Here is a 21,109-nt window from a genome sequence, read left to right as displayed (position 1 = left end):
AGGACACCCAGTGTTGTCCTAGTTAGCACCTGAGCAGGACACCCAGTGTTTGTCCTAGTTAGGCTACGGTGATGACACACTGACCAGAGCAGCTTGGGGGGAAGGGTTCCTTTGGCTTACACAGTGAATCACAGTCCCCTGAAGGCAGCCAGGCAGGAACCTGGTCAGGAGCGGCCACGGGAGGTGCTGCTCCCGTTTGTATTCAGCCTGCTTGCCTGATTGCTTGCTTTTCTTTTCTTTTCTTTTTTTTTTTTTTTTTTTTTGAGACAGGGTTTCTCTGTATTGTTTTAGAGGCTGTCCTGGAACTCGCTCTGTAGACCAGGCTGGCCTCGAACACAGAGATCCGCCTGCCTCTGCCTCCCGAGTGCTGGGATTAAAGGCTGCGCCACAAATGCCTGGCTCGTTCAGCCTGCTTTCTTATAGAACCTAGGATCACCTGCCCAGGGATGGCACCTCCCCCAGCCTCCATCAATTACCCATCAAGAAAAAGGCCCACAGGCTTGCCAGCCTCTGGGAGCATTTCTAATTGAGGTCCCTCCCGCCAATGACTGTGGCTTGTGTCAAGTTGACACAAAAACTAGCCAGCACAATCTCGTCTCAGGAAAATTTAAAAATCGGACATGGTGGCGCACATCTTTAATCCCAGAACCTGGAAGGCAGAGGCAGGCAGATCTCTGAGTTTGAAGACAGCCTGGTCTACAGAGTGAGTTCTAGGACAGCCAGGACTACACAGAGAGACCCTATCTCGAAAAAACACCTCTGGTGACTTGGTCTTAAGGCTGAGACTGTACAAAAAGAAACGTTTATGCAGGTCAGTTTTGGAGATTGGAAGTCCAAATACCATTGCCACATTTTAATTAGCATCCAGATGCCCCCACCTTTAAACACTGTAATGGGACTAACTTTTCAGTGTGTGTGTTTTACAGAGCCCATATGGAGCTCAGAGGACAATCTTGGTTCTCTCCTTCCCCTGTGTGGCGCCTGGGGAAGTACTTAGCTGGTTAGCTTATTGGTAAGCATATTTACCGGCTGAAGCATTTCAAGGGCCCATCTCCACCTCAGCACCATGAGCAAGGCTTTGTGGGTTATACTGTGTGAATTAGGGGAAGCCATTCTGACAGCAACAGGACCCTTGCCTCCAGGCTGACCTATACAGACCAAGGACACTCCAGGCAGGGCAACCAAGCATTCATTCAGCTTGCTTACTTCAGTTTCCTTGGACACCCCAATCCTTGGACCTGATGCCCCGGGCAGCAAGTGCCCAACACAGCCTGCCAACAGAGCCCACTTCTGGGATCTCCACTGTCCACTGTCCACCTGATACAGCAGCAGCGGTGTTGTTGACGCAGACACAGCTGGAAGAAACAGGCCCAGGGGTGTCTGTTGTCTCAATGCATGACACTGTTTGGACCCCTGTTCTAGAAGGAAGCTACTTCAGCCAGCTAGGCTACACAGTGAGATGCTTCTTTCAAAACAAAACAACAAACGAAAAAAGAAGGGATAGCCAACTAGGAGCAAAAACACCTGCCATCGAAGCCCTTGGGAGACCCAGGCTTTGGGATGTTGAGTCCAAGGTCACCCCGGGCCCTACAGTAACTTCCCACTTCAAAGCAGCCAGAAGAAAACACCTCAGTTCTAAATTTAAAAAGCTCATTGCCCTTCCTACCCTAGAGTAGTGTCCATTGTTAACTCTCACGAAGGGGCCGCCCTGTAAGCTGGCCACGATGTTTATGCTGAGGACTCTGGGGCTCCCTGTCTCCTCTCCTTCCTCTTCTTTGCTTTTGCATGTCCCCGGATGAAACTCCAGCTAAGCCACGCCCACAGCCCCTCCCTGAGGAGGGACTCTAGGCGGGGGCTCCAGCACCCTCATCTTGCTTCTGAGCCATGTCTGGGTATTTCCCAGGCTGTTGTTGAACTCCTAGGCAATTCTCCTGCCTCAGCTTCTCAGTGAGTTGGCCCACAGACACTGGTGATGCTGAAAGACAGGATTCATTTTAGTTCTTTTTATGCTTTTCCATGGGCATCACATGTCACCATGAGACCCTTTCTCCAGAATCTATAGGACTAAAAACAGTTTAGACTTGGGATTTTGAAAATTTCAGAATATTGGCACAAACATCAGTGATCTGTGATACGAACTCCTGCCGGTGGCTTGTGTGACACTCATGCCTTGCACGTGCAGTTTGGAAGAAAGTGTAAACACTAGAGTTTGTTTCATTTATTTCATTTCTGTCATAACCGAAATCAAATTGTCAGGGTTAGGGGTGCCTTTACTTACTGAGCCATCTTGAATATTCTAGAACCCTTCAACCCCCATCGGGAGGCAGGTTCTCATTATATAGCCCTGGCTGGCCTGAAACTCACTATGTAGACCAGGAGGGCCTCGAACTCAGAGACCCAACAGCCTCTGCCCCCTCCGGCCAGGGTTTGAGGCGTTTATCACCACATCGGACCTAAATGTTTTTAAAATGGATCAAGCCAGATGTGGACTGTATGCCTTTACTCCCGGCACTCGGTGGATCTCTGTGAGGTTGAGGTCAGCCTGGTCTATATAGCGAGTTCTAGGACAGCCGGCACCACACAAGAAACCTTGTCTCGGAAATCGATAAAAATTTACTCGCAATGTTTTGTGAAGTGTAACTCGTCACTTGCAGCCTCAGGTGGGCACTCAGAAAACTCGGTTTGAGGCTGGGGTACAGCCGAGTGGCCCAGCCTGGGCTTAGCATGCACGAGGAGGCCCTGGATTGAGTCCCCGCACAAGTGATTGAGCGCTTGGATTTTGGAGCTTTCCCGAGTTCAGCAGGGTCAAGGTCACAGTATCAGTCATTCTTCTGGTTGCTATGGCTTGTTCTGGCGGAGTTAGCTCCCCATCACCCACACTAAGGGTCACAGGCCGCTCACTCAGACCCGGAGCATCCCACGTCCTCTCCCGGCCCCCGCAGGCCCAGGCAAGCGCGTGCTACAGAGGAAACCCGTGCACACAGCAAATTAAGCAAAAACAGAGGGGGAAGTTACGGGGACGGCAGGGGGTCTTCATGGCAGAAGCAGCTGTCACCTCCAAGGTCCACACTCTGGCTGATCTACTCAAAGTTCTTAACAGTCCCGAAGGTCCCACAGTCTCCCGAGACAGAACGGGCAGCTGGGAGCCACCTGTTCACGCGCATGAGTGGAAAAGCAACAGGAAGTCCAACTGTCGCGAAGCGGCCTTGCTGGGGACAGCTGTAGGCTGAGGGTTAGGAACCTCATCACCTGCTCCGTTAAGCAGGGACGGCCAGGCCCCGGATGTGGGAAGAGCCGCGCAGGCACGCGGGCCTCGCCAGCCTCCAACTCAGAGCCAGACTCCTGCCGCAGCGGTCTGAGCGAAGGCCCGAGTGTCACCCGGCTCACCGCGGCAAGCGCCACAGCCTCGGGGTGAAGCTGCCGCCGGCCACCCCAGCACCCAGACCGAGGAAGCAGGGCCGGAGCCGCGGCCCCACCCACCGCCCCGCCCCGCCCCGCCCCGCGGCGTCCGAGCAACTGCGCATGCGCCGAGCTCCGGGACCCGGCGTTCGGCCGCCGCGCAAGCGCACTGGCGCCGCCGGCCGCCCCCGCCCCGCCCCGCCCCGCCCCGCCCCGCAGCCATGGCCGCTCCCGCGCCGGGTCTCATCTCGGTCTTCTCCAGCCCGCAGGAGCTGGGCGCGTCGCTGGCGCAGCTGGTCGCGCAGCGGGCCGCGAGCTGCCTGGAAGGTAACCGAGGCCGCTTCGCGCTGGGCCTGTCGGGCGGCAGCCTGGTCTCCATGCTGGCCCGAGACCTGCCCGCCGCCGCCGCCCCCGCCGGGCCCGACAGCTTGGCGCGCTGGACGCTCGGCTTCTGCGATGAGCGCCTCGTGCCCTTCGAGCACGCCGAGAGCACGTACGGCCTCTACCGGGTGAGCGCTGCGAGGCCGCGCACCGCCCGGCTACGGCGGCCGCCGCGGGCCACGCGCGACCGGCCCCGTCCGCCGAGGAAACGCGGGCTACGGGGGCCGCGGCGGGCCACGCGCAACCGGCTCAGCCTGCCGAGGAAACTAACGCCCTGGAGCTGCTTCAACGCCTGCGCTCGGGCCACGGGCCGCCCTGGGCCTTGCAGCGTGTGCAGTGACGTCCACCCAAGCCTGGCCTGAAGGGCCGATCCCCGGCTCCCGGCGGGGCCCTGCGGGGCGTGGCGTTAGCGCGCTCAGCTGCCCCCGGTGTGTTGGGTGTGTTGGGCCTCGGGCATGGAGGATTGAGCTCTGAGCACCCCCGCGTGCCCGCCACTGCCCCGTGGCATGGACCCTGAGGCAGGGGCCATCACACTCAGTTCAAGGTGGGGAAACTAAGGCCAGAAGGTTGAGGTCCCCGTGGCCGTCATCTGGGGCGTCAGTTTGAAACCGCCCCGCCCTGAACGCGGTGAACTTCACTGAGCAGTGGGCTGTAGGTTACTGCACGAGGCTCAGCCGCTTAGTGCTCGCCTAGAATGCCCTAGGCGCTGGCCTCCTTGTGAGCATCTTATAAACCACTCGAGGTGGTGCGCACCCGTCATCCGAGCCCTGGGGGCTGGAGGCAGGGCCGTGAGTTCGAGGTCACAGCTCCCAACTGGAACTGCCTGTGCTACATGAGACCATTTTGATGCTACCCACCTAAGAAAAATAAAGCAAGGATCGCTGAGTAGCCCCCTCTGAGGGGACACACTTGAAAGCTCTGTCTTTGACCAAGGTGACCCAGGGAAGAGGGCTCAGTGGCTGGTGGAGTCTGCTGAGGATTTGGTGTTAGGGGCCCAGTAGGTGGCCTGACTGGGCTGCAGGGGCCGAGGAGTCCAGCGCTGCCTTTCCGTGGCCCGCACTTGAGCCCTGCACGGGTGTGACCCCTGGTCAGAGCACTGACTGCCCAGCGCACCCTGGGGTTGTGTCGTCAGCATTTGCCCCAAGCCCCTACCTGTTCCACTAACAGCAGATCACAGGGCCTGGAATTCAATGAGGACCCTCAGGTGGGGACCCCCAGGCAGGTCTGGCTGTGGAAGAAGGCAGCCGGGGAGTCAGCCAGGCTGTGCAGCGGGGCCCAGTCTGAGTGACGGGGTTCCTGGCTTTCGGCAGGTCCCTGTTTGAACATCATCTGACACGGTCATGTTCCTGCTAACTTCTCTTCCCTTCCACAGACGCACCTGCTCTCAAAGCTACCCATTCCCGACAGCCAGGTCCTCACTGTCAACCCTGCCCTGCCTGTAGAGGACGCTGCGGAGGACTATGCCAGGAAACTGAGGCAGGTGGGTCCCGGAACAGGTGGAGCAGCTGTGGAAGATGGGGACACCGTTGTCATTCAGAGGGCGTGGCCCACTGCAGAAACTAAGGCTGGGGCCTCACGCCTCAGGGACACTGGTCTTCAGACCCAAGGTCCTTGGTCATTGAACGGGAATTGAGTATGCTGCTGATGTCTGGTGGGACAGCGTGCCTGTGACCCCAGCACTTGGGACACTGAGGCAGAGGACTGTCGGAAAACACTGCAGATCTTAGACCATGCCGAAGCTGCCCGGTGCCAGGATGCCGCTGTGCAGAGAGCATGGTGGGCGGCTCTTGCTGAGGGATGCCCCCTCGGGACAAGGTGGTTAAAGCTGAGGCTGGAGGGACCAGACATGGACACCTGGTTCCGACGTCTTTCTGTGTAACCTCTGACCCCTGCAATGCTCTGACCCACCGTCCTCCCTGTCAGGCCTTCCAGGGAGATCCTGTCCCGGTGTTTGACCTCCTGATCCTGGGAATAGGCCCGGACGGCCACACCTGCTCCCTCTTCCCTGGTCATCCCCTCCTACAGGTGAGCATGGGACCCATCTGGGCTGTCAGTCTCCTGGTATGTGAGCACCCACACCCCCAGCCCAGCCCCGCAGAGCCCCAGATACCTTGGACATGGTGACAAATGCCTGTCATCCCAGCACTTAGGAAGCACCGTAAAGATCGCAGAGGCTGAGTGCAGCCGGGGTCCCAAACACCCAAGACTGTCACACGAGAGTCTGGTGGCACTGTAGACTCAGTGTTTGGAGGGGGCGGGGGCGGATTCATTCCAGCAACACAAGGGTGGACATGACCTGTTCCCACCGGGCCTCCCCCAGGAACAAGAGAAGATCGTGGCTCCCATCAGTGACTCCCCCAAGCCACCACCGCAGAGAGTGACCCTGACACTTCCTGTGCTGAATGCAGCCCAGAATGTCATTTTCGTGGCCACAGGGGAAGGCAAGGCAGCAGTGCTGAAGGTAAGGACGATCGGAGGGCGGTCGGGGACACGGATGTGAGAAGGCAGAGGTCACCGTCCCTGCCACCAAGTGATGCTGGCTGTGGTCATGTGTGTCCAACCCTTTCCTGAGGACAGGATGGTTGGGGCTTGATGGCCGCCGGCCTAGTGCCAGCCTCAGTGGGGACGCTGTGTCAAGGGAATACGGTGCAGGGGGTTGGTAAACTGAGACACCACACACATTTAAAGAAAAAGAAGTTTGTTCTTCAGAGGACCCAGCACAGCAGGTCACAAGCATCTTCTGCTTTAGTGCTGGGGTTCAGACGCCCTCTTCTGGCCTCTGTGGCCCTAGGCACCCACACATAAAATAGAAATAAAACAAAAAGTTACAAAGGGGGGGCAAGATGGTTTAGTGGGTAAAGGTGCTTGCCACCAAGAGTGAGTTCAGTCCTGGTTCTCAGACAACCTGAGTTTGGTCCCCAGCACCACCTGTTGCCCCCATATTGAGGAGGTAGAAGCAGGGGGATCATCCTTGGCTACCTAGCAAGTTCAAGGGCAGCCTGGGCTGCATGAGGCTCTGGCTCCTAATAAAACAACAAACAAACCCACACCACGGAGCTTTAGAGCCCACGGAGCACAGAGGAGGACTCCCACGGGTGCCTGTCCCCACATCCGAACAGACCCCGGGTCCGAGCCGCTCGGTCTGGTGCTGGGGTCTGAGGCGGGTCCGGGTTTTGCACACAGCGCATCCTGGAGGACAAGGATGGAGCGTTGCCCGCCACCATGGTGCAGCCGCGCTCGGGCGCCCTCTGCTGGTTCCTGGACGAGGCGGCCGCACGGCTGCTGTCTGTGCCCTTCGAGAAGCATTCCACGCTGTAGCGCGGGCAGCATGCGTGGGCACTCCGGGGCTGGCCCCCGGCCTCCACCCTGGGCTTTCTGGAAAAGCCGCCGGGGGTCGCGGGAGCGGGCTGACTGGGAATTAAACAGAGCATTCTGGAATTCTGGTCCCTGTGGTTCTTGGTGGCGGAGTTGGGCGGACAGCACCCTGGGGGCCTCGGCGCAACGTGGAGCCTGGCAACTGCGCGCCACGCCATGCGCACATCGGAAAAGGCGGTTCTCGGCTCCGGGCGTTAGAGCCTGTGTTCCAGCCGAGCTGAGGGAGACAAGCATCATGACAGGCATCATGCCGGGCTTCCCCTGGCACCCGAAGCCCTCCCACAGCCTCGAGCGAGGTGAAATATCTTGAGCTTTCCCCATGATGCCACAGGGTCACATAACAATGAGAGAAGTGTCTGAGGCGAGTCGGGATGTCCCCTGAGACGGTTTTCTCCCCCCTCCTGCAGTCACTGAATGCAGGTATACTGGCTGGCGCTCAAGCCGCCACCCTGGCATGAAGTGGATCAGTGGCCTGTTGGTCCTGCCCCCTCCCAATCCCGGGGGTCTAGTTGGGGAGGCTGGAGGAGCTGGCTGTGGAATTCGCGGGGCATCCCCAGGAAGGTCCCACGAGCCAGACATGAGGTGGCCTTGAAGCCTCCCTGAGCCAACCTGGAGCGGAAGGGTGGGGTCCAGAAGCACAAATGTCGAGTTTCTTTTGGTGTCTGGTCCCTGAGGACAATGTGTGACAATGAGGAAGTGGAACGGGCTGGGACACACAGTGAGGACACAGAAGGGAAGCTGCCCTGCTGGGGACTTCCACGGCCAAGGGCAGAGGCTGAGCCTGATAAAGGGAAGTGAGTGCGTGAGGACCCGTGGGAGCAGCCCTGCAAGGGACATGCACCAGTGCCTGTGTCCGTCTCAAGGGCACATTACTGCTGTGCTGTTGCTGCATAGGACCTGCCTCATGCTCCGAGGTGGCTGCTTATGCCCCAGCTGTCAGCCTCTGGAAAGGGGAGGGAAAAGGGAGCATCCTCCCTCGAGGGCAGACTTGCATTCCCTATACACTATAATCCACGCCCCAGGTCATTTGCTTGTTTGGTCTGTTCTTTTTGTTGAGACAATACTTCAGGTAGCCCAGGTTGGCCTCCATTACCTAAACTCCTGATCCCCCTGTCTCTGCTTTCTGAGTGCTGGAAAAGCAGAGGTGTGCCACCCCACCCACCCGTGTCAGGGCATAGTGGTTTCCCACACTGCCTTGGTCTCCCCGGGGACGGTCCCCACTGTCCCCCACAGGAACCCCCAGTCTTGGTCGGGCCTGTCCCCAGGGGACGGGAGGAGGCAGGTGCAGACAGGAGGGCTCGGGGCTGTACCCAACGGCAGGCAGTGCCTCCCGGAACTTGGGCCACTTGACTGCTACCCAGAACCCTGCGCAGAGGGACCCGGGAGAGCTCTGCCCAGTGCAGGATGGGGGCGCGGCCTTCCATCCCCTTGGACAAACGGCAGCAGCAGCAGCTGAGGGGTGAGCCGGGATTGGGGTCGGGCCACGCTGTCCGCTGGCCTGGGCACCAGATGTGTGGTTCCTCGTGGTTCTCTTGTCCTGATGGGAGTGGGCTTGTATTGGAAGATTCCAGAGACAGGGCTTCTCTGTGTAGTTCAGGCTGGGCTCGAAACCAGAGATCCACCTGCCTCTGCCTTCCACGGGCTGGGATTAAAGGTGTGAGCCACCACTGCCTGGCTTTGGAAGATTCCAGATTTAAGTGAAACTCAAGTGGCTGAGCATGGTATTGAACAGCTGTCATCCCAGCACTCAGGAGACAGATCCTTGAGTTCCAGGCCAGCCTGGGCTACATGTGACCCTGCCTCGAAACAAATGGAAAGTGAAGTGTGGCCCACTGAGGGCGGAGGAGGGGCCGCAGGCAGGTGGAAGGGATCCCCACCTGACCGCAGACCGCCCTCTTGGCCGGGAGGCTGGCTGCATGGACATTGGGTCTGAGGCTTTCTGTACTGGCCTACACTAGCCCCAGGAGAGGGGTGGACACTCATGGTCCCGACTAACAGGATATGGTGTCTGGTCCCCAAGGGGAGGTGGCTAGGCCAGGCTGGAAGAGGGTGCATGGTTGGCAGCCAGTGCGAGAACAGCATTTGGGGAGGGAGCTCCCCGTGCAAAGTCTGCTTGTCTGCAAATCATCTCTCCAAGTCCCAGGACTGACTGCTGCCCGCATTTGCTACGTGCTGCTGGTGAACCCCTCTGCCGCACTGTCCTGATGAATGAGGGTGGAAACACCTCTGTGTGCGCCTGCGTAGGCCAGCGGCTAACAGCGGCTGTCCTCAGTCGGCGTCCCCCTCACTGAGGCACGGCCTCGCCCCTGCCGGGCTCACTAACTCAGGCTCATGTGGCTGGCTGGGCTGCCTGAGATGCTGAGGCAGGTCCCTGGCCACAGTGTGGTGCCTTCTCCCCGCAGGTCAGGTGGACAGCATGTTGAGGGCCTTCCTGCCGTGTTACCGCAGGCAGCTGGCGGCAGCCGTCCTGAGGCAGATCTCCAGGGAGCTGGGACCGCAGGAGCCAGCAGGATGCCAGCTGTCCCCCACCAGAGTGCGTGCGTGCGTGCGTGCGTGCCTCGGAGGATGGCACTCCCTGCCAGGCACCCTCGGGCGTGTGGGGACCCAGCTGTGGTTGTCTCCAGAGGACAGGTGCTGGGGAGGATGCATTGGCCTCAGGGCCTTTGCACGAGTGGATCGGGAAGCCAGGCAGGCGGAGGAGCAACGGCGTGTGCAAAGGCCTGAGCCTGGCCAAGGCCGGGTAGTGAGCGAGGCCCAGCCTCCTCGTGTTCCTGAGCCGCTGTTGTAGCTGTAGTGCCAGAGAAGCCGTGATACGACCCATGCCTGTGTTCCTTGCTCCTTGTCCCTCTGACCCTGTCCCTGGAAGCTCAGGGCTCATTAGATCAGACAGCCTGGAGCTGTAGCCTCTAAGGCTCCCATGGCCCCCATCTGTCCCTACCCTGGGACAGTCCTGGACTAATGAGGGCCACAGAGCAGAGGGAGTCACGGGAAGGCTGCACTGCACAGGTGACTGGAACCTGGGGTTTCTCACTGGCTCCCTTCCCTCCCTACTGAGGGAGGCTCTGAGGGCAGAGGTCACCTCTGGGGTCCCGTCCTGTCCCATGCAGGACATCCCCCCCCCACCTGCTACAATTTTGTTTTTGCTTTGAGACAGAGACGCATATAGCTGGGCTGGTCTTAAACCTGATGTGTAGCTGAGGCTGACCTTGAACTCCTGACCTTCCTGTCTCAGCCTTCCTGGTGCTAGGAGCACAGAGTGCTAGGCTGCCTTTGAGCCTCAGGACTATGATGGGTAGATGTGACCAAGCCTACGCGACACGTGTTTTCCTTTGGGTCTCTGCAGCCCAGGCTGTCTACATGGGAAACTGAGGAAGGAGGGTCACTGGCGTCCCCACGGTACCACAATCAGATTCTGTCACAATTAACCAACTAATGTAAAAGAAAAGCTGAGTGCCCTGCTTTTGGTGGCAACTGAAACTCAGGCAGAGTTCAGGGGACCCTAAAATCTGCTCTAGACCCAACGACAGCTGTCATCCTCTTCCAGAAGCTTCCCCGAGTCCGGGAGCACCAAGGACCCTTGACCCTGCTGCGGGGTCATCCGCCACAGTGGCAACCCACCTTCTGTGTTCTGCGTGGGGATGGACGTCTGGAATGGTTCAGCCAAAAGGAGGTGAGTGGAAGACCAGAGGCCCTGCCTAGAATCCCCCAGTGAGGAGCCGGGGTGTAGCCCAGTGGTAGAGCCCATGCCTAGAGTCCCCCAGTGAGGAGCTGGGGCGTGGCCCAAAGTGGAGCATCTGCCTAGAATCCCCCAGTGAGGAGCTGGGGCGTGGCCCAGTGGTAGAGCCCCTGCCTAGAATATCCCACTGAGGGACTGTGGGTCTGGCCCTGGGGTGCAGCCCCTGCTGAGAATCCCCACTGAGGGGCTGGGGCGTGGTCAATGGCAGAGTCCTGGCAGTAACGTGTGGGAGATCCTGAGCTGCAGAAGGCCCAGAGGCCTAGGGCCGTGCTCCGGGCCAGCTTCCCGGCTCCCGTGCTGGGGAACCTGTTTGGTCTCAAGTCTTTGTCTGGTCGTAGGAGTATGAGTCTGGGGGCCGTCCCCTGGGCTGCGCAGCCCTGACCGGGTACAAGCTGCTCACCTCCCAGCGTGAGTACCTCTGCCTTCTGGATGACCTCTGTCCAAGTTCCCCTGGTAAGCGCCCCTGGGTTCCTTCAGCTCCCCGCACCGTGGGCATCTGCCCTCCCTGTGCCCGCGGGAGCTGACTTGATCCTCCTCCGCCTGTCGCCAGTAGCAGCTTCCTACCCACAGCGTGACTCAGTGTCTACAGATGTTGCCAGCTGTCCCTTGGGGGCTGGCGTTGTTCCTCGAGTGAGTACGCTTGCTTTGGGAAGGAAAAGGACCCACAGTCCCTAGGAGGACATCAGTAACGTCAATGGAACAAAACCCAAATAGCAAAGAAACGCTGGTGTCACACGCCTTTACTCCCAGCACTCGGGAGGCAGAGGCAGGGGGATCTCTGTGAGTTCCAGGACAGCCAGGTCTACACAGAGAAACCTTGCCTTGGAAAACAAACAAAAAGAATAAGGCAACAAAACAATACAATAAAAGTCAGGGCTGGGAAGATGGCTCAGGCTGCTCACAGCTGCCTGGAACTCCGGCCCCAGGGCGTCCGGTGCCTGTGTTTGACATATGGCTAAAGATAATGAAAAGCCATAGAAGCCAGTGTCCGCATGCAGGCACAGACATGGTGGGAGCAGTAGTAGGTTGCGCAGTGTGCACAGGCCAGCTGGGGCCCGGGCTCCGAGTTTCCCTCACTCCGCCCCTGTTCACCTGCTCCAAAAACGACTTTCATCTTGCCAGCCCACACAGTACTAGGCTTCTGCTGTGCTTAATCGTTGAGACAGCTTTTGCTCCAAAGCCCAGGCTGGCCAGGAAGTCACACAGGCTCTCCGGGCTGCTGCCTCACTTTCAGGAGATCTCGCCCAGGAGGAGCCTCTGAGGGTGCTGGAGGAGCCGGTGAGCTTTGCGCTCTTCCTGGTGCACCCGTTCCGGGCTCACCTCTGCTTCCGCGCCGGCACACGGGGAGCGCAGCGCGCCTGGAGGCTCAACCTGCAGGGTGCCATCCGGCTGCGAGCCACCGGTGCGTCGGGGCAGAGCAGGGCGCGGGTGGGAGGCTGCAGGACGATGGGCGTAGGTGCGGGGCTCCCTGGAGAGGGCCGGGGCGCAGCGCGCGGCTGACGGTGCCCTCAGTCCTACAGCGCAGCCGGGCGCCCGCGGCCCGCGCCTTCCTGGACGCCGTGCAGCTCTATAGACGACGCCGGGGCTTCGCCGGCGGCGAGGACGCTACGCTGGGCTCCGACGCGGAGGTGAGTGGTGACCCGAGGCCTGGGTGGGTTCCGCCACCCGCCGCACACTACACCTCCACGCCTCCCTTGTAGGTGCTGAGCGCCGAGCTGATGCGGGAGCTGTTGCCCGGGCTGCGCTCACAGGCGCTGCGGGGTCTGCGCGGTGCGGGGCGCGCCCGGGCCCGGGCCTGCGCGGAGGTGTGGAGCGGGGTGCGGCGAGGTGGGGGAGAGAGAAGGGGACGCCCCCAGCCCCACGTGCTCGCCCACACCACCTTCGACGCTGCAGTTCCTCGACGCCGTGCACGCGGCCGTCCTGGCCCGGGCATCTGCAGGTCTGCGCGCCTTCCAGCCAGAAAAGGACGCGCTGCTGGCGGCGCTAGAGAGGACGGCACGCGCAGAGCTCGAGCACATCCTCCGGGAGCGGGCTCTACGGGCGCGGAGACTGGAAGGCGAGCCGAGGGGCGGGGCCTCAGAGCGAGGGGCGGGGCCTAGGCGGGACAGAGCGGGAGGCCAAGGGTGGGGCCAGGAAATGTAGGGGCGGGGCCGGCCGAGAGCGGGTGTGTCGAGCAGGGGAGGGCCGCCTGGAGGCGGCTACCAGCGGGTTGGACGGAGCTTGCCTGAGGGGGTGGGGTCTTGTGACTGGAAGGTGGGGCCTAATCGACGCGGGGCGGGGCCTGGAGGATAGGCTTGGGAAAGGGAAATAGTCGAGCTTTAGAGTCTGATTCAGGAAGGGAGGCGCACGGTGGCGGTGGCCTTGCAGGGAGGACCTGCTCTGCAGCCCCGTTATCAAGTCTCGGGTTTGAATCACCCTCTGCTTCCTCGGTCCCTGCCTTTGGGTCAGGTCTCAATGCTCCTACTTAGCCTCAGTTTCCTCAGCTGCAAAATAGGTATTAAGCTGGCCAGGTTGAGGCCCCTGCTCCTGGGCATCCACTGAGTGCCTGGTAGAGAACTTCAGGTCCACCTTTCCCCTCAGCTGAGATCCAGGACGCCCTGGAGGCGTGCCTGTGCCGCATGGTGGACCCGCAACTGTCCCAGCTTACCCTCGCGCTGCTGAGCCCCGTGGAAGCCACGCTCGGAGCTGTTCGTACCCTCCTCATCCGGGGCATGGACCGGCTGTCTCACCACCTGCGCAAGAACCCTTCAGGCCCTCGGCTGCGCAGGGAGGTTAGCCGTGGGCCGGCAGCGGCTTGTCCCCCTCGGCCTGCCTGTATCCGAAGCCAAGGGTGTTTCCTCATCCGACCGGTATTCATGCGTAGGTTTATGACTTTGGGGAGATGCCTTGGGATCCAGAGCTGATGCAGACCTGCTATCGGGAGGCAGAGAGGAACCGCAGCCGCCTGGCCCAGCTGGCAGAACCCTTTGGCTTCCTGGGGATGCAGAGCCTGGTGTTTGGGGCCCAAGATCTGGCACAACAGGTGAGAGCCAATGCGAGTATGCATTGGGCATCCCTGGTGGAGGGAGAGCGCGCATTTGTGGGGAAGGGATGGGCCCAGCGGGGAGGCAGGCAGAGCCTGGAGAGAGTGGGTCTGTGGAGGGCACCAGGGAGCCTCTGTGAGCATGGCCAGACTCAAGGTTTAGAAGGCTGCTGTTAGCTGAGGCTGGAAGCCCTGGTCCAGATGCGGGTGAGGCCGTGCCAGCCTGGCAGAGGCAGGAGGATCAGGATACCAGGGTCATCCTCAGCTGCACAGGGAGTTTGAGGCCAGTGTGGTTATGCCAGGACCTACGGAAAACAAAAAGAAAGACATGCTTTGAAGGCAGCGATGGGGCCCTGCGGTGGACACGGAGTGCCGCAGGAACAGCCTGAGGTGACCCATTGGTGCCTGGCACAGTTGTTCAGTTTATGCTGCCCGGAAGCACTCCCCAAGGCAGCTACCCATCTTTCCTGAGACTGCAGCCCAGGGGGCAGCGGCCTGACCCAGGCTTCTGGGAAAGCATCGGGCATTAGAAGCCTGAGCCAGCCAGGCAGTGGTGGCACACACCTTTAATCCCAGCACTCGGGAGGCAGAGGCAGGCGGATCTCTGAGAGTTCAAGACCAGCCTGGTCTACACGAGCTAGTTCCAGGACAGCCTCCAAAGCCACAGAGAAACCCTGTCTCGAAAAACTGAAAATAAATAAATAAATAGAAGCCAGAGCAGGGTCCTGGGGTGTGGGGTCATCTGGGCACCTCCTTCACAGCTCATGGCGGATGCAGTCACCACCTTCCTGCAGCTGGCGGACCAGTGTCTAACATCAGGTCTGGACTGCGGCCAGGCAGCTGAGCAGCTCGAGAAAGTCCGGGGCCTTGTGCTGAAGGTGAGGTGGGTGGGAGGGGCCACAGCTGGAGTCCTGGGCCGCTGCACAGCCTGGCTGTGTCCCTGCAGAAGCTCGCCTCGGACGGTGAGAGCGCTCGGTGGAGGTTCACCCAGGACTGGCTGCTGGGCATCTTGTGGCCCTTTGTGTGGACCCAGCTTGGGGTGAGCAGCAGCTCGGTGAGCAGACACTTGAGACATCTGCGGGGGGCGGGGTCTGCTTGAAGCCGCTGGGAGAACGGGACCCCACCTCTGCCCCCAGAATGGGGGCCTCTTCTGGGGTCCACGGTGCCCCATGCATCTTGGCTCATCCCAATGCTTTCTGACCACACACACTCCAGAACCCGCCCCGCCCCGCTGCGCATGTGCGGCTCTGTTTCTGTGGGAGACTCAGCTGTGCAAGGGTCCTGGGGAGGACTGCCCTGTGTGTTCAGGACGGGGAGCACTACCCTGTGTGTTCAGGACGGGGAGCACTGCCCTGTGTGTTCAGGACGGGGAGCACTGCCCTGTGTGTTCAGGACGGGAGCACTGCCCTGTGTGTTCAGGACGGGAGCACTGCCCTGTGTGTTCAGGACGGGAGCACTGCCCTGTGTGTTCAGGACGGGGAGCACTGCCCTGTGTGTTCAGGACGGGGAGCACTGCCCTGTGTGTTCAGGACGGGGAGCACTGCCCTGTGTGTTCAGGACGGGAGCACTGCCCTGTGTGTTCAGGACAGGAGCACTGCCCTGTGTGTTCAGGACGGGGAGCACTGCCCTGTGTGTTCAGGACGGGAGCACTGCCCTGTGTGTTCAGGACGGGAGCACTGCCCTGTGTGTTCAGGACGGGAGCACTGCCCTGTGTGTTCAGGACGGGGAGCACTGCCCTGTGTGTTCAGGACGGGAGCACTGCCCTGTGTGTTCAGGACGGGGAGCACTGCCCTGTGTGTTCAGGACGGGAGCACTGCCCTGTGTGTTCAGGACGGGAGCACTGCCCTGTGTGTTCAGGGTCAGAGAGGTGGTGACTGAAACTGGAGCTGAGGGAAGAAACAGGAGGAAGAGGTGGGCGGGGAGGACCCGGGTGGGCGGGGAGGACCCGTGGGGAGGACCCAGCCTCTGGCTACCTATAAGTCAGGACCAGCAAGCATGGGTGTCAGTAGATGCTAATAGGACCCAGGGGAGTGACTGTGGGTTGGTCTCGGCTGAGGTGCCTGGGGTCGGGTGGCTGTGTGGGCCCATCTGTGGCACGTGCTCCGGCATGTGGCCATGGGTGAGAGGTCCGTGTTACAGAGGGAAATGAGTGCTCCAGCAGATGTGACCGGAGCACACAGGTCCTGCATCCAGCCGAGCTCCTGACTGTGGTCCTAGGAACAGCCTGAGGTGGATGGGGACATCCCGGCCATGGGCTGCCAGGTCCTGACCACTGAGGGAGTCTGCAGGGACGTCATCCGGGGCCTCCTTCTGCAGAGAATCGATGGCGGTGAGTCCCCAGCTGGAGCTCAGGGGAGCCTCGCTCAGTCCCTATCCTGTGGATGCTTGCCCAGGACTGGAGGGATCCTGGGCGGGCGGTGCTGGGGCTCCCGGGGGGGGGACTGGAATGAGATTCTCAGGGGGCTGCTGGGGTTCTCAGGAAGATGAGAGAGGGGCAGTTGTACCTGGTACCAGAGGGTTGACCTGGAGTCCACTCAGGAGCTTCTGCAAGTTCACAAAGCCTTTGGAGACGGCAGAGGAAAGAGGGACTGGGAAGGTTCGGCCAGCGGCAGAATGCAGAGATGATAGAGTCCCAGGGGCCAAACAAAAAGGGAGCTGAGGTGGTCACTCAGACCTACCATCCAAGCAATCCTTCTGTCTCAGCATCCTGAGTGCCTGAGCCCACATGCCCAGGAGAGGAGAATGTTTTTAAGGATTGTTGTCATTTTATTGCCTGCATGCCATCTGTGAGAGTGTCAGGCCTCCCGGAACTGGGGTCACAGATGGGTGAGCTGCCCTGTGGGTGCTGGGAACGGAACCTGGCTCCACTAGTACAGCAACCAGTGCTCTCAGATGCTGAGCGTCCGCTTCCAAGAGAGAAAGTTTTAAATGCGGCCTAGATAAGCTTCTGACCCCAGAGCCTGTGTACATGCTTAGGGCATTCCATCTGCCATTGATTTGTGATGTCTGCGCAGAGCAGCAGGTGGGTGGTGCTGCCGCTCCCCTGGCTGGGTGCAGAGCAGCTACTGATTAGCGATGTCTCCTATTCTAGAGTTGAGAAAGATCCCTGGTGCCTGGGACCGAACCTGCACCCTGGCTGACGGCTCATCAGCCCAGTGGACCCCGGAAGGAGTGGGTGAGCACCTCAGTGATTCTGGGCCACCGAGGCATGGCTGTGGGGTTGTGCGGTGTGTATAGGAGTGTGGCAAGGGGAGAGTGGATGAACAGGATGAGCTTCATCTCCTGAAGTGGCCAAAGCCATGGTGAGCAGGTGGAGGAGCTGCAGGCTGAGACGCACGGTGACGGGCTTGTGTCCCGTTCCTGCCACCTAGACACAGTCGGGGTCTTGCAGTCACTTTCTGTCATCAATGCTGGGAGGGGAGGTGGTGGTGGTCAGCAAGGGCACTTTGAGGCAAGGTAACTTGGGCTTACTCGTTACACAGCCGTAGCTGACTTTGACTCTGCCGTTGATCTGTTTAGTTTCCACAGCCACGAGTTCACGTGAAGTCACTCAAGGGGAGTAATAGAAAGACTTTGCAGGGTCAGATGCTTACACACAAGGAACCTGGGGATGCCTCCACCTGCCGCATACACCGGGGTGGCCCTGAGTCCACCTCAGGGTGTGGAGAGACAGGCTCGCATTTCCACAGGACTCTCCAGCGTGTCTCCCGCCTGGCAGGCCACTGAGTCACACGGCTTGCCAGTCCCTCTTGTTTGTGAGCCCTGTCCCTGCTCCGGCCTCCTTACCTGTGGATCCCCCAGGCCCTGCCCCAGCTTGTGACATGTGACATGGGACATCGAGGTGACAGTTACCATTTCCACAGAGGAGAGAGTTGAGGCTCAGGTCTGAGACGGAGAGACCCACTCGGGTGGCCAGATCCAGCCTCTCCAGCCCCCCTGCTTCCAAGCACCCCAGCAGTCTTCACCCACACCCATCCTAGGGACGATGGATGAAGATCCAAGCATGTGAGCTGCTTCTGGATTTTTAACCGCTGCAATCCAGCAGAGCATCACAGACTGTATGTTCCTGCTAGACTTCCTACACTCGAGTTCTGAGGCACCATAATAAGACTGTAAAGAAAACAACTAAAAAACCCAAACATACCCCAAAACTTCTGTTGATTTGACACATGTAATTTCATTAATTGTATTTTTTAAACTTTTTTGCTTTAAAAATCCATACAACTAAAATTTTTTCTTTTAAAATTTGTGTGTGTGGTGTGGTGTATGTATGTATGTGTGTGTGTGTGTCTGTGTGTGGTGTGTGTGTGTCTCTGTGTGTGTGTGTGGTGTGAGTGTGTGTGTGGTGTGTCTGTGTGTGTGTGGTGTGTGTGTGGTGTGAGTGTGTGTGTGGTGTAAGTGTGTGTGTGTCTGTGTGTGGTGTGTGTGTGGTGTGTGTATATGTGAGTGTGTGTGGTGTGTGTGTCTGTGTGTGTGGTGTGTGTGTCTGTGTGTAGTGTGTGTGTGTAGTGTGTGTGTGGTGTGAGTGTGTGTGTGGTGTGAGTGTGTGTGTGGTGTAAGTGTGTGTGTGTCTGTGTGTGGTGTGTGTGTGGTGTGTGTATATGTGAGTGTGTGTGGTGTGTGTGTCTGTGTGTGTGGTGTGTGTGTCTGTGTGTAGTGTGTGTGTGTAGTGTGTGTGTGGTGTGAGTGTGTGTGTGGTGTGAGTGTGTGTGTGGTGCGTGTGTGGTGTGTGTGTGGTGTGTGTGGTGTGTGTGTGTCTGTGTGTGTGGTGTGTCTGTGTGTGTGTGTCTGTGTGTGTGTGGTGTGTGTGTGGTGTGTGTCTGTATGTGTATGTATGTGGTGTGTGTGTGTGTGGTGTGTGTGTGTGTGGTGTGTGTCTGTATGTGTGTGTGTATGTGTGTGGTGTGCGTGGTGTGTGTGTGTGTGGTGCCGTTGCAGTCAGAGGACAACTTTTGGAAGTGGGGTTTTCTCTTTCTATCAAGTAGGTCTTAAGGATTGAACTCAGGTCATCAGGCGTGACAGCAAGTGTCTTTACCTGATAATCCATCTCGATGGCCCTCATTTTTACTTTCATCATCGTTTGAATTCTAAAGGTCTGTGTGCTTGATTGGTCGAAGTCCCGCCCCCAGCCCAGCCCGCTGGGCGCCTCTGTCCTGGCTTCTAGCAGCGCTGATGTTGGTCCTGAAACCTGGATTCCTCGGGTTGCCGCCTCCCTAGCTGCTTCTGGAAGGTTCCAGAGAGTTTCCCCCAACACTCCCTGAGACCCTGTGTCAGTTCCTGGCCTCAGCACCAGGACATTTAGATTTTAAATTTGCTCATCGTGCATAGCTCTGGCTGCAGCAGATATCCACCTAGACCCAGGCTAGAATGCAGAAGCTAATTCTGGAAACAGGGCGGAAGCAAGAACACCCTGCCGCCACCTATGAGAGCAGCTGTGGGTTACCAGAGCCAAGTCCTTCCCAGAGGAATAACCCAGTGTGGATTTACTTCCTTAGTATGAGATTTCATGAAATCCACAGAGTACTGAGTGTATTTTTTAAGATTATTTTTTTCATTTTTTAAAACTGTTTACACATGTTTTCCCCAGTTCCCTCTCCCTCCCCCTCCTCCCTGGCCCCCAAAGCTCCTACTCCCCCTCCCACTCCACCCCCCTCTGTTCCCAGGGAGGGTGTGGCCCTCCATAAGGGATTTTCGGGGTCTGTCATATCATCCCAGGCAGGGCCTAGGTCCTCCCCCATGTGTCCGTTTTTTTTTTTTTTAATTTAAAGCATGCTCTCAAACTGACACCCATATGCCCCAACATCAACCAAGTTAGCCCGCCCTGCCACCCCCTCAGAATGAGTACCCTTTTCCAGAAATACCCAAACATGTTTCCCCCAGAGATCCTCCTGCCTCAGCTTCCGAAGTGCTGGGATTTTAGCCTGGTGCAAAGTTAATTGTTGTTTGTTTTAATTGTTCGTTTAGCTTAAATGGAGTCTGGTTTTTTGTTTTGTTTTGTTTTTTTGTTTTTGTTTTTCGAGACAGGGTTTCCCTGTATTGTTTTGGAGGCTGTCCTGGAACTCACTCTGTAGACCAGGCTGGCCTCGAACTCGTGATCCTCCTGCCTCTGCCTCCTTCAGCAAATCCTACCGGCGTGCGCCACCACAACCGGCTTAAATGGAGTCTGATGTAGCCCAGGTTTTTCTGGACTTGTCCGTGTAGCTGAGGGCACTTTGGCCTGGGGGTGACAGGTTAGTCATCACTGGCCGAGCTACTACTTAGAAATGATGTTAGCATGATTAATGAGAATATAACCAAAAAAACATGGGAAGGCTACTGGTACTTCACACCATTAATCCCAGCACTCGGGAGGCAGATGTAGGCAGATCTGTGAGTTCAAGGCCAGCCTGGTCTACAGAGTGAGTTCCAGAACAGGCAGGGCCACACAGAGAAACCCTGTCCTGAAAAAACAGAGCAAAGACAAAACCAAAAAAGCCTGTAAAGAAACACGGGTACTGTCTCCAGAGAACCTACTCAACAAACCGGAGCCTCTGGGTTCTGGCTCCAATGTTATGCCCTACTGACGTCCCTGAAGTCACTCGTTTTACAGAATGAGTGGGGAGGGGGCTGGGTTCGATCCCAGGGCCTTCAAGTTCAGCACCCCTGGAGGAGGGTAGGGACTAGACGCAGAAGGGTCCCGGTGACTTTATAGTAAGCCTTGGCTGTACAGTGAGTGCCACCCTGTTTCATAAACCAGAAAGGGGGTAACGGCTCAGCTGGTAAAGCTGCTCGCGGCCCTTTGTTGGACACACAAACAAGCAAAATTTAACGGAAAAAATTACAGCTAGGTTCTCTTGTTGCTCTTCCCTAGGGGAGGAGTTCGATTCCCAGCCCCACATGGCGGCTCACAAGCGCCTGTAACTCCATGCATGCTCATGGTGGACAGCCATGCATGTGGGCAAAACATTCGTGCGCAGAAATGAAAACATAAAAACAGCGGGAGGAGGCACTCAGAAGCCGCGGAGGTCAGAGGACAACAGTTGACATGGCAAGCGTGGCAGCAAGCACTTTCACCCACGGAGACTTTCCGCTGCCTCTTCAAAAGTAGCTCAGAAGCAACAAACAAACGAAAATAACCATGTCGCAGCCGAGGAAATGTGTACGACAAGCTCCTAATTAGACGCCTCTATATAGAGGCTCAGAGTCAATACAGAGGC

The 21,109-nt window shown here is 58.4% G+C and overlaps 2 protein-coding genes across 6 annotated transcripts; both read left to right on the top strand.

The window, feature by feature from the left end:
• Window positions 1-2,919: 2,919 nt before the first annotated feature.
• Window positions 2,920-7,218, top strand: Pgls (6-phosphogluconolactonase). Of its 2 annotated transcripts, none has more exons than XM_040742123.1 (5): window positions 2,920-3,726; window positions 5,153-5,260; window positions 5,704-5,805; window positions 6,101-6,241; window positions 6,964-7,218. In XM_040742123.1, exons 1-5 carry the CDS (start codon window positions 3,283-3,285, stop codon window positions 7,096-7,098), a joined length of 930 nt encoding a protein of 309 aa, XP_040598057.1. In that variant the 5' UTR covers window positions 2,920-3,282; the 3' UTR covers window positions 7,099-7,218. The 2 variants fall into 2 exon arrangements, with proteins under 2 accessions (XP_040598057.1, XP_005086166.1); XM_005086109.4 differs by having other exon boundaries at window positions 3,591-3,908.
• A 1,194-nt stretch (window positions 7,219-8,412) lies between these two features.
• Niban3 (niban apoptosis regulator 3) lies at window positions 8,413-18,132 on the top strand. 4 transcript variants are annotated; one of them, XM_021223099.2, is made up of 15 exons: window positions 8,420-8,614; window positions 9,558-9,688; window positions 10,700-10,825; window positions 11,230-11,344; window positions 12,126-12,293; window positions 12,404-12,519; window positions 12,592-12,696; window positions 12,785-12,947; window positions 13,472-13,662; window positions 13,755-13,913; window positions 14,675-14,791; window positions 14,860-14,952; window positions 16,131-16,242; window positions 17,005-17,088; window positions 17,433-18,132. In XM_021223099.2, the coding sequence occupies exons 1-15, from the start codon at window positions 8,560-8,562 to the stop codon at window positions 17,474-17,476; spliced, it is 1,779 nt and encodes a 592-aa protein (XP_021078758.1). In that variant the 5' UTR covers window positions 8,420-8,559; the 3' UTR covers window positions 17,477-18,132. The 4 variants fall into 4 exon arrangements, 3 of the variants coding, with proteins under 3 accessions (XP_021078758.1, XP_021078759.1, XP_012980750.1); XM_013125296.3 differs by having other exon boundaries at window positions 8,423-8,614; window positions 14,860-14,967; XM_021223100.2 differs by lacking the exon at window positions 14,860-14,952 and having other exon boundaries at window positions 8,422-8,614.
• The last annotated feature ends 2,977 nt before the right edge of the window (window positions 18,133-21,109 follow it).

Source organism: Mesocricetus auratus, unplaced genomic scaffold (assembly GCF_017639785.1).
Source record: "Mesocricetus auratus isolate SY011 unplaced genomic scaffold, BCM_Maur_2.0 Super-Scaffold_6731, whole genome shotgun sequence".
NCBI lineage: Eukaryota > Metazoa > Chordata > Mammalia > Rodentia > Cricetidae > Mesocricetus > Mesocricetus auratus.
This window is presented reverse-complemented; position numbering and strand designations above follow the sequence as displayed.

What these genes read in the sequence shown, in the direction of transcription:
- Niban3 (XM_013125296.3), top strand. Translation starts at nt 8,560, where the DNA reads ATGGGGGCGCGGCCTTCCATCCCCTTGGACAAACGGCAGCAGCAGCAG. An exon ending in GGGCCCGGGCCTGCGCGGAG is followed by an intron (nt 12,697 to 12,784) that starts GTGTGGAGCGGG and finishes TCGACGCTGCAG; the next exon opens with TTCCTCGACGCCGTGCACGC. An exon ending in ACGGGCGCGGAGACTGGAAG is followed by an intron (nt 12,948 to 13,471) that starts GCGAGCCGAGGG and finishes CTTTCCCCTCAG; the next exon opens with CTGAGATCCAGGACGCCCTG.
- Pgls (XM_040742123.1), top strand. Translation starts at nt 3,283, where the DNA reads ATGTGGGAAGAGCCGCGCAGGCACGCGGGCCTCGCCAGCCTCCAACTC. An exon ending in GGCCGCGAGCTGCCTGGAAG is followed by an intron (nt 3,727 to 5,152) that starts GTAACCGAGGCC and finishes TCCCTTCCACAG; the next exon opens with ACGCACCTGCTCTCAAAGCT. An exon ending in GCAAGGCAGCAGTGCTGAAG is followed by an intron (nt 6,242 to 6,963) that starts GTAAGGACGATC and finishes TTTTGCACACAG; the next exon opens with CGCATCCTGGAGGACAAGGA.